Below are 12,279 nucleotides of genomic sequence, written 5' to 3' on the forward strand. Positions count from 1 at the left end.
TGTTATTATTAATTAAATTTATTTTATGTTAAGGAAAGAGTCAAGACATAGTTGCCTGGTCCCCTCCAACCTCTGTAATGGTCTGTATCAGGAACCAACAAACTATAGCCCATGGCTACTGTTTTTTGCTGAAGTTTTATTTGAATGAATCTATGCCTACTTACGTATTATCTGTGGTTCCTTTTGCTACAATTAGAGAGTTGGAAGTAGTTTGAGATGGTATTTATTGCAACAGAGATCATAGAGTTCTGATATGCTGAAAAAGTTTTTCCAATAAAATGAATGGTAATAACATTATTAAAAAAGAGAATAAATGACCCTAGGTACTTTGGTTTAAAAGAAATATTTAAATATATTTATATTTGGGGTTTCTTTTTAACCATTTAGAGACAATAAAACTTCACCTTTTAAATCAGATTTTAAAATGCTGAAATATTCAGAAGTGGCTGACTTACATTCATAAATCCTACTATTAGCAGTAAAGATGTTCATGGTTACTTAACTAAGAAAAAACTGTTCGGTGAATCTGTAACTGTGCTAAGTGGAAGAGAAGTTTCCAGTATGTGTATAACTTAAAGAGTCCTGAACATCAATCAGCAAGTCAGTTTTTAAAACTCATCTACTCGTTTCCTCTGCCTCCTGAAGCCACACACTAAAATAGCCAGAAAGTCAAGTCAGACAGACATATCCCTGTCACAGAATGTGTGACCATGACAGATACAGGTAAGTTTGCTTCTTTCACCAAAATTTTGGAATTAAAAAACCAAAACAAAACAATGCCAGACAGCAATCACTACAAAAATTTCAAGAAGAAAAAGGAGACAAACTCGAAAGTGGTTGAGTGCAATGATAAGCTCAGACTGCACCTTCACTTGATGGCTATTTTTGGAGTCACATATTTTAACTGCTGAGTAAAGAAGGTTGTTAACAGGATGGAAGTATGGCCAACAACACAATGATAGCGATCCACTGAAACAACCATAAAATCATCAGGCTACTGACAGCTGGAGAAATTCCACATGCTAAGCGACTTAACTACAAAGCAATTTTAGAGGTCTTAGATGAAAAATACACTTGAAACTGTAATTGAATTAGACAGGACAAGCCTTCCCGCACGTAGGGCTATGAAGGTCATCAGGACACAAAGCAAATGCTGGGTTAACACAAATGCATTTATCAGCCACAGTGATTTATTGAGTGCTTTAATAATACAAGTGTACATCAACTGATCCACAGTCAAAAGTGGCAGGTCCCTAAGAAATTTACAAGCACTTTAAGTAAATCAAAATACATATTATTTTGTTCAATCCAACAGTCTTCTGTGTGGTGAACAGAAGGCTAGTGATAAACAGGGTCTCAGTAATGCACAGTGATTCTGATTGAAGCTTTTGTACAAAAACTTGTTCCCAGTAGCATGCACCCACCAATAAAGACTTCAGTACAAAAAATTAACCCTAAGCACTACATTTAAGTAGAAACGAGATAGAATTCTGAATTTGTGTTTTTCCGAAGAACAAATAAAAGGAAAAAAAATTCAAAGTAAAACAAACAACAAAAAACAAAACCACACAGTATTACAAAGCTTTATAAGAAAGCTCTTACGATTATAGATCCAATGTTGTTTGCACTGAAAATAAAAGTTCCCATCCACACTGATGTGGGGAAAAATAATCCCAAATCTTTCAAGTTAACAGAAATCAAAAAGGTAATAAAATGAGAGAGAAAGAGAGAGGGGGGAGGGAGAGAAAGAAAGGAGAGGAGGGAGAAAAAAGGGAGACATACTATCACAAAACAGTTCAAAATTTAATAAAAACTGGAAAATAAGAACCGAGGTCCAGAGGGGTGGCAGGGCTATTGATGCACTTGGTGAATGTGCTTGCACAGGTCCGGCAGGGCGGCGGAGAGCAGGTCCCTATGTGGCGTACCGCTTGGTCCACTGTCTGGCCATCCGGTCGTGCTCTGCTCTGTTGGTCATGTACTGTGTGGCAATGCTGCCCACCAGAGGGTCGGCTGCAAGAGAAGCAGGGTCAGGAGTCAGTTAATACCAGCAACTCTTTCTCTTCCAAGTCAGAGAAGGGGTGTCCAGGAAGCTGGCCCTTGTTCAAGGAAAAAGAAGGGGTGTCCAGGAAGCTGGCCCTTGTTCTCACTGCAGCAGAGCCAGGGACCTGGACATAGACCAAATTTCACACAAACTGTCTGAAGAGTCATCTAGGCGTACTGATACCTTTTCTGATGTATTTCTTGGTAAGTCTTATTTTATTTCCCTATCTCCACCACACACTTCTCACCCTGCTCTTCTGGTCTTTAAGTAGATTATTTCACTAAGAAAAGCATGCGGGATGTGGGGTGGGGATTACAGGGTCTTTGAGATCTCTTGGGCAGAGGTTTGGAAGGCATGGGCAACTCTTTTACCTTGAGTTAAGGAAGTGGTGGCTCTCATGTCCCTCATTCCCCTGCTTGGAGGGAACCTTCAGATGGTCAGCTGAACATAGTCCAGCAGCAATCAGATAGGGGAGAGATAATCTTCTTTCTCCAATCAAAATCCACATAGCTCATGTTACAAAAATGTTAATAGATGTTATTAGCTAACACTCATGATATTTACTATGTCCTAACATTTGAACACATCAACTCCATCAATTAGCTGGAGTCCATACTCTCACCTATATAGTACGTGAGAGGAAATGACTCTTTACCATCAATGTTTAATGAAAGAAAAACAAAAACAAAAAGAAAATTTAGGTTTCTGGATATCCCAAGATCCATCTAGTTTCTTCCAATTCTCTAATTTCATTCTTTCCCCTGATTTTTATTTCCCTTACATTTGGTGTTGAAAGCTTGGGTTTATTAGAACAGATGGATGAGAAGAGAAAATAACAAAGCAAAAGCTAATGTTATTTATGGAAAAAAAAGTAGAGAATATGGAAGATTTGGAGATTGTTACCTAACAGAGACTGGTGCTTACGCTTTCTCAATATTATAGACATCACCTTTTAAATGATCTGCTAATGTAGATAACAAAGCCTCAGAGGGCCTGTCTGACAAGTCTTGCCTAGTTTTCTTGGAATTGTGCCAAGCTTGTTGTAATTATTCCAGAGAGAAGCCAGGTTCCTGCATTCACTTAGATCACAAAAATTAGGACTATCCAGTATATGGGTTTGTTTAGAACTTTTGCTTCTTAGACTCTTGTGCATCTTTCCTTCACTCTCCCAAATGCTGAAATTGAAACTACCACTGAAACCAGGCCAACCATAATTCGGTAAGATTTTTTTTTTTTTTCTGATTCAATAAGACTTAAACCAGCAATACTGAGGGTAGACACTAAAAACTTGGGAATTTGCCAAGCTACTTCAAAGAAAACATGGGTCTTTCAGTTGAGACTAAGTATGACCGTAGGGCCAAAGTGAGTTGTATAACACATTTCTCTACCTTTGAAAAAAAATCATCTTGACCCAATTCTTAGCAGTCTAGAGTGTAAAGAGGGTTAAACTTGGGCATCCTTAGCTTATATCATTCAAGATGTGTTTCATTAAATAGATCTTACATTAGTAAAACACACTGACAACCCATCTGTACTTCTTAACTGACTGAAGCTTAACATCAGAAGAATGACTAGTGACATTAATGCTCTACCTAAAATTGCACCTTCATGGAGTGAATACATACTGGGAACAGGGAGGAAGACAGGCCTGTAATTTCACCCTAAAGGAGGCAGAGGGAGACAAATGAAGGATAAGAAAGCTGTGGGGTAGGAAAAGGTGTTGCATAAAGTTTTAACAGTATTTTAGGAGGCAGAAGGAGAAATCTCAAAAATAGTTAGAATTGGTAATATAACATGGACTATACAATTTTTTGCATATTTATATAATTAACCTTTATTTTTTTCAGAGTTCTTTTTACCTTTTTTGAATTTTGCTTATTTCCACTTGTAAAATTATACATGCTAACTATAAAATAAATAATAATAATTTAAAGAATCACCTCAGACAACATACGACAAGTTGTAAGTAATGAGTATCTGTAAATTATCTTAGAAAAAACTAATGCTAATATTTTGATGTATTTCTCCCTACACATGATGATAAAACAAGGATTAATTTATGGTCTGCATTTATAATCTTTTCCAGAAGTCACTTTATCATGGATAAGTTCTTTTCTTCATCATCATTTTCAATATTCTCCTAATGAACAATTTTCTGTTTACAGACATTGGGTTCTTTTTAACTTTAGCATCATAAACAATGCTGTAAGGAACATTATTATACTGCATCTGTAAATTTATGAAAAGTTTACTTGTGTTTAAAATACAAATGAAGGAACAAAACAAAAATAAAAAATGAAAGAATTTTAAAAATCATTAACCAAATAGCTCTTAATGTTAAAATAGCTTGATGAATAAAAGAAAGTTAGAATAGGGTGTTGCAGACCTGTAATCCCAGCTATTTGGGAGGTTGAGAGGTAGAAGGATTATGAGTTTAAGGCCAGCCTCAGCAACTTGGTGAGACCCTGTCTCAAAATAAAAAGTAAAAAGGGCTGGGGGTGTAGCTCAGTGGCACAGCCCTTGCCAAGCAAGCTTTAAGCATTCAATCCTCAGTACCCTAAATTCAAAAACAAATAAATAAAATAAAGAAAGGACTTTACTGAGCTTGCAAAGATCAACGATCATATTGACTACCATCGTATTTAACAAGCATATACAATCATCACTTGGACTTATTTAAGTAGCTGAATACTAGCTTTTAAATATTGGTAATCTAGCTAAATGTAATTTGGGACTAAAAATCTCTTAGGGCCAAAGACAAACTATATAATACCCAGGGAAAGATTTGGATCTGTCTACATGGGTATTCATACAAGTCTTCAAAGTGAGAAGGAAGAACAGCTTCCATGTGTTAAAAGGTTGTTGGAACATAATGTCTTAATAGTGTCTGCTACAGATACTGATATTGACAAAAAACATTTGGTAAAAACCAAAGGCTGCTGGCACATCTAATGATTGTGTAAAGCAGTAAAATAATGTGAAAATATCAGATGAAAATATTAGGGGAAAAATCTTATGTCTGAGCCAGGTAGTATAGCATGCATCCCAGCACTTGGGAGGCTGAGGCAGGAGGATTGCTTAAATGCTGGGGTTCAAGACTAGCCCGAGAAACATGGCAAGTCCCTGTATCAAAACAAAACAACACAAAAGAAAAGCTTTTAAAACATTTTTTTTTATAATTGTAGAGGGACAGAGAATATCTTTGTTTATTTATTTTTTATGTAGTGCTGAGGATAGAACCAGTGCCTCACATATGCTAGGCAACCACTCTGCCACTGAGCTATAGCCCCAGCCCCCCAAAGAAAAACTTTTGCCTGCTTCTTAAGTATTCAAGAAGTGTTTTCTTTAAGCTTCAGTTCGTGGAACTGCTTCAACAACACTGTATCATCACCATCACCAAATCTTTCAGTCTAGGAGTTGAGAAGTCGTGACCTTTTTGTCCCAGTTGGAGAAAAAGGAACGCTTATTGATCTGAGAGCAAAATCTCTACTAACAGTAACCCATACTGACAAACACAGACCCCCAAATTCATGCTTTTCATCAGCTGAAAACAAGCAACTATTTAAGTATTGGAACTGTGCAGAGAGCCATGTAGCAAGCTGGCAGTGCTGAAAAATTACACTGCTACATTGTAATGACAAACTTAAAAAAGGTATTTAAGTTTTAATAATAAACTTATAATATTACATTCTTGAAAATAAAACTCCATATTTATTCTTGTATCTCACAAGTTCATTTTGGAATGGGAACATTTATAGCTTTGCCTTAGGCTGTTCATTGATTTTTAACACAGGTTGTTCAGTATTCAGCCAAAATAAATTCTGTGTACCTCTAAGGCTGATACTGCTCATCTGTTATTTGTGGAGAAAATATTTTCTCCATGTGTATCATTTTTCCTTTAACCTAGTTCATGATGTTTCTTGCCATATATAAATTTAAAAATTTTATGTGGTGGAATCAGTCAAATCTTTCCTTAATATTTTCTGGTTTGATGTCATTCTTATAAAGTTCCTCTCCATCCACTCTCAGTGTTTTAGAAATATTCTCCCATACTTACATTCTCCTATATTTATAGCAACCTTCTCTTGAAATGCTAACATCATACATAAGGTTCATATACATGTTTAGACCTGATTTTATTATAAGGCCTCATGCATGGTAGACAAGAGCTCTACAACTGGGCTACAACTACAGTCCCAGGTTAATTTGTTTTTTGTTTTATTCACTCCTGTTTTTATCACTATAGCTTTATTGTAGGTTTTTCCATCTGGCAGGGTAGGTCCTTACCATACCCATTCATTTTCTTCACACACACAATTTTTTTTATAACCCTAATATGATTTGTGGAACAGTTAAAGCTATTTCTATTTCATTCTTTATACTCTTATCTAAAGAATGTTATCATATGATTTAGGAATATTGGAATTTTTCTGGTTTACTAGTTGAAGATCAAGTGATTAGGACAAAGTTGGAATTTCGTTGAAATGTGGGAAATCACACCACTATAGGTCTAATCCAAACAGAGACATTAAATGTCCTAAAAAGACATTTTATGTGCATCTACAAGAGAAGGGTACCAAGTAAACCATTAGCAACAAGAGAAGGGTACCAAGTAAATCATTAGTAAAGACTAGGAGGTGCCTGCAAGAAGGAGACTTTTGAGTGTTATCTTATGCTGCAGATCTGCCCCTTGTTAGCCAAGGAGCGAGGGAGTAGTATGAAAGCAGTCTGTACTTTTCCTTCCTCTCCTGTCAGTGTTTCCATCAAGAAGCCAGCCCAGGGGCTGGGGATGTGGCTCAAGCGGTAGGGCGCTCGCCTGGCATGCGTGCGGCCCAGGTTCGATCCTCAGCACCACATACAAACAAAGATGTTGTGTCCGCCGATAACTAAAAAATAAATAAATATTAAAAAATTCTCTCTCTCTCTCTCTAAAAAAAAAAAAAAAAAAAAAAAAAAGAAGCCAGCCCACTAAGTGACTCTGGTACAAAAAGACTTTCAGGAGAATGCTGTGTGAGAGGCAGAGTGGCATTCTTGAAACTACTTGCCAGGTAATTTTTAAATTTTTAGGAATTTAAACACAGCCATTATTAAAAATTAAATTTATATAATAACTTACAATTAAATGTTAAAAATAAGATAAAATTTAAACTTATTGCTTGATTATTTACTGCCTTTTATTGTTAGCATCATCTATGCTCTTCTTTTATGCCCACTCTATTTGGTAGGATAAACGGCATGCTACTGAGCACCTTGACCCAATTATGCAGGTAATAGGGTCATTGGTAGCTTGAAATTGGCAAATGCCACAAATAAGAACTTGGTTTATTGTTTTGATTGTCTAGACTTAAGAAAGTGATGAATAAAATGCTCATAATGCAGACTAAAGCTAAAAGTATACCTATTAAGAGTTCTTACATTTTGAACATCACAAAAATTGGAGGACATATTCTTGCAGTATTTGGAAACTATTATGACAGTTACCTCTTATCTGTGGGGGACATATTCCAGGATTCCCAGTGGATGCCTGAAACTGGATAATACTGAATCCTATATCTACTATGTTTGTTCCTATATGCCCTGAAGCACTGCCATGTAGTACCGGAGTTAAAGCAATCTAACTTTCGATGTTTTATGTCCTGGTATTTCCTCTGCATCACTATTTTTAAGCCACTATTAAGTAAAATAAGGGTTACCTAAATACAAGTACAGCAATATTGACAACAGTGAAGACAGTACTAAATGACTAGGGGTTGGTAGTGTATGTATTGTGAATATGCTGGAAAAGAAGGATTCATAATATTTCATCATGTTACTCAGAATAGCATGTAATTTAAGACTTGTGAAATACTTATTTCTGAAATATTCTATTTAATAGTTTCAGACTGGGATTGATTACAGGTAACTGAAATAGCAGACAGCAAAACTATGGATAAGAGGGACTACTGTACCCAAACAGCAAAGAAGCTGCTCATGACACTGACTGAAGAGTCAAGTTCCAATATACTTCTTTGTTTCATTTTTGTGTCTCTCTTTTTTCCCCTTCTTCCCAGTGTTGGGGATCAAATCCAGTGCCTTTGCACATGCTAATCAAGTGCTCTACCACTGAGCTAAGCTTCTAGTCCATCTATATGTTTGGCAGGCATGGCGCTACTTGCCCAGCACGTTCTATCCCTAGTACCACAAACAAACAAACAAACAAACAAACCCATTTTGTTATTATTTGTAAATTAAATACTACACTTCCATTCACATCAGTAAAATGTAAACTTATGCACATGCTACCATTCCACCCTTGCCTCCAGCTGTTTGTCAAGCATTACCAGTATACTATTGGGCCAGGGGTTGGTCAAGGAGGCCGAGTCAGGGTTGGGTGCTAAAAGTCAGGGAACTGGAAAATGAGCTCCAAATTATCCATTATGAAGCAGCACTTTGATCCTGTCACCCAGAAGGCAAGGATGGCAAGTTAGTATTGGACAAAAATTCAAGGAGGGTGGTGATCATGAGAAATCAGGCAAAGGGACACTGTTCTTACCCATTACCCAGTCTTCAACTCTACAGAGTTAGGCCTTGGAGAGAAAAGAAGTATTGGAAAACCAGACTATCTTCCACCCACCCTGGTAGAGTGGATAGAGGAAATTAGCTTTACATTAAGTACAAGATGGGAGTTAAAAGTGGACCAGACTGACCTTTTAATGTTAAGGGATAGAAAAGTGAAATCTGACAAAACACAGCCTTAGGCAGTGACTGGAGAAAATTAAAACCACTCCAAATTAGTGCCCCTTGGTTGAGACTACTCAACAAACAGTAAAAATACACTGGCTATAACCTAAAGTAAACAGCTCATAAAATATTTTTAAAAACTTAAAAACTCGGCTGATAAGCCTATATTCTAGTATATTAAATCAATGTGTGTTTTGAAATATAAAGTGATCTATTAGAACAGACTCGGGTAATAATAGCACAGATGGTGCATTCCTGCTGAGGAAAGCTAACTGCAATTCCAGGCTTAAACAATAATTCCTAGTGAATTCTGGAAAAAAAAAAAAAAAAGAAAAAAGGCCTTATAGAAAAGGACGTGAGACAGAGAGCCACACTTTACTTTCCCCAAGTATCACAGTAAAAAGCTGTGACTAGGGCTGGGGATATGGCTCAACTGGTATAGTGCTTACCTTGTATGCACAAGGCCCTGCGTTTAATCCCCAGTAACCACACACACACACACACACACACACACACACACAAGAAGCTGTGGCTAAATGAAATAGCTTTTAATTTTTTTTTTTACACAATACCTTAATTTTATTTGTTTATTTTTATGTGGTGCTGGAGATGAAACCTAGTGCCTCACGCATGCTAGCCAAGCGCTCTACCACTGAGCCACAACCAGCCCTAAATGAAATAGGTTTGAGATATAATTCACATACCATACAATTCATCCATTTAAACTGTACATGTCAATAGTTTTTTGTATTTTTAGAGTTATGTGAATATTTTCATCACCCAAAAAGAAACCCTACCCATTAGCAGTTACTACCCACCTCCCCAAATCCTCCAACCCCAGGTCTAGATATTGATTAATCTACTTCTGTCTCCAATGATTTGCCTGTTCTAGACATTTCTTGTAAATGGAATCATAATATATAATAGTTTTTTTGTGTGTGCACAACTATCTTCTTTTACAAAGCATAATATTTGCAAGATTCACCCATATATGGCATCCATTGGTACTCTGTTCCTTATTATTGCCAAATAATTTTCCATTGTTTGACTATATCACTATTGTAGTTTGGATCTGAAATGTCCTGTGTGTTCTCAGCCCATGGCACTACCGGGAGGTGGCAGAACCTTTCAGAGGAAGGGGCTAGTGGAAGGAAGTTAGGTAATGGAGGTGTACTCTTGAAGGGGAATATTGGGACCCTGGCTCCTTTCTGTCTCTTTTTGTTGCCATAAGGTAAGCAAGTTTCCTCTCCTGTACACTCCCCACCATAATGTTCTGTGTTGCTACAGGCCCAGAACAATAGAGTCAAGTGACAATGGATTCAAACTTCTGAAACCATGAGCCAAAATAAACCTTTTCTCTTTTTATGTTGATTTATCTCAGGTGATGGAAAGCTGACTAAAACAATCACATTTATCTGAAAGGGTCTGTTCTCACTTTCTGGTTGTTATGAATAATACCACAATGAACATCTCTGTGCAATTTCTCTAATGTTTTTATTAATCTTGGATATATATGTAGCTATGAAATTGCTTGGTCATTGGTAACTCTATGCTTAAACATGTGAGGAGCTGCCAAAGTACTGTCCACACAGGGTATACCATTTTACATTCTTACTAGGACATGTAAAGGTTCTAATTTTCCACATCTTCACTAATACTTGTTACTACCTGTGTGTTAGTCAGCTTTTTTGTGGCTGTGACTAGAGGATCTGATCAGAACAACTATAGAGGAGGAAAAGTTTATTCGAGAGCTCACGGCTTCAGGGGTCTTAGTCTAGAAGGCCAGCTCCATTTCTCAGGGCTGGAGGTGAGGCTGAACATGGCAGGAGAGAAAAGTAGCTCACATCAGGGTGATCCGGAAGTAGAAAGAGAAACTCCACTTTCCAAATACAAATGTATACCCAAAGCCATACCCCAATTCCCATCTCCTCCAGACACACACTACCCCTTAGTTAATCCTTATCAGAAGATTATATCACTAATTGGGCTAAGACTCTTATAATCCAATCAGTTCTCCTGTAAACCTTGCATTGTCTCACATATGAACTTTTGGGGAATACCTCACATCCAAACCAAAACACTGTGAATGTTAGATTTTATATTTTATTTTTGGTGTTGGAGATAAAACCTAGGGCCTCATGTATATAAGGCATATACTGTACCACTGATATATATACCCCCCTAAAACACCAGATGCTATTTTGAGCGTGTGTGTATGGTACTGGGAATTGAACCCAGGGTTACTCTACCACTGCTACACCTGCCAGTCCACTCCTTTTATTTGAGACAGGATCTTGTTAGGTTGCTGAGGCTGGCCTTGAACCTGTGATCTTCCTGTCTCAATCACTAGGATTATAGGAATGAGCACACCTGGCTCAGAGGATGTTAACATTTTTTTTTTTTTTAAACTCAGTCATCAAATGTAGTCTACCTGTGACAAACTAATACTCTAATACACCAAAGTAACCTTTATAGTTCTTCTCTTCATTCTCCTCTTCAGTGGCTAAGAGAAGGATGGGAGGTATTGTGAGAGAGTGTGAATATAGCAGCTATGCTCTAGATACTCTGCTGCATCTGGAAATATGGACTTGAGCCTAGATATATAAATAACCTGGTTTAGAGCCAGAGCTGGACAAAAGCCTCAGTGGTTTCAGTTTACTAGACCATTCTGGCTGCCTCTGACTGCTGGGAATCTGTGGTCACAGTAGCCTGATGAGTCACAGGCATGCCTTCCATTTTTGATGAATGACTGTCCACTGATGGTGTAGATTTTGTTTTGGGCTGAGGCCCTGCTCTTCTCACCTCCAAGAAGGTATTATTGAATCTTTTGCTAAAGCCAAACCATCCATAAGCTCTATCAAAGAGGATGCTTACCACACTGTGCTTGCCAAGTCCCTTCTGTTCTTTAGGGTAGCAGTCTTTCTTTCAGTCTTTTCTTTCTTTCTTTTTTTTTTTTTTGGTACCAGGGATTGAACCAGGGATGCTTAAGCACTGGGCTACATCCCTAGTTCCCCTATTTTATTTTTTAAATTTTGAGACAGGGTCTCACTAAGCTGCTTAGGGCCTTGCTAAATTGCTGAGGTTGGCTTTGAACTTGCAATCCTCCTGCCTCAGTGTCCTGAGATGCTGGGAATTACAGGCGTGCGCCCTCATATCTTATATCTATTTAAATTTTTTTTTCTTTTTAGATATACGTGACAGTAGAGTATATTGACATGTTTTATATATTCATGGAATATTCCTTACTTTAATTAGGATCACATTCTTGTGGGTGTACATGATGTGGAGATTTACTGTGGTGTATTCATATATGTATATAGGAATGTTGTATCAGATTCATCCCACTGTTTTTCTTATTTTCATCCTCCCTCCCTTCTTTCAGTCTTATATCAAGAAACTAGCAGTGTCTGGGGCACTGTAGATGACCATGCAATAAAAATTACCTAAAAAATAAATTAATGAGTGATTAAGTCCAATGGTCAGGATGAATTTAGTTTGTGAGTAGTGGTAGGTTCCTA

At 37.3% G+C, this 12,279-nt stretch overlaps 1 protein-coding gene across 2 annotated transcripts in view; it reads right to left on the minus strand.

Moving 5' to 3' along the window:
* Positions 1–1,168: 1,168 nt before the first annotated feature.
* Positions 1,169–12,279, minus strand: part of LOC101971161 (ubiquitin-conjugating enzyme E2 E2) — a 290,218-nt gene continuing 279,107 nt past the window's right edge. For both annotated transcript variants that reach the window (XM_078038301.1, XM_005317262.4), the window contains exon 6: positions 1,169–2,010. In XM_078038301.1, the coding sequence (XP_077894427.1) occupies positions 1,913–2,010 (98 nt within the window). In that variant the 3' untranslated portion in view covers positions 1,169–1,912. The remainder of the gene's footprint in view (positions 2,011–12,279) is intronic.

The sequence above is a fragment of the Ictidomys tridecemlineatus genome, chromosome 2 (genome assembly GCF_052094955.1).
Source record: "Ictidomys tridecemlineatus isolate mIctTri1 chromosome 2, mIctTri1.hap1, whole genome shotgun sequence".
In the NCBI taxonomy this organism is placed as follows: Eukaryota; Metazoa; Chordata; class Mammalia; order Rodentia; family Sciuridae; genus Ictidomys; species Ictidomys tridecemlineatus.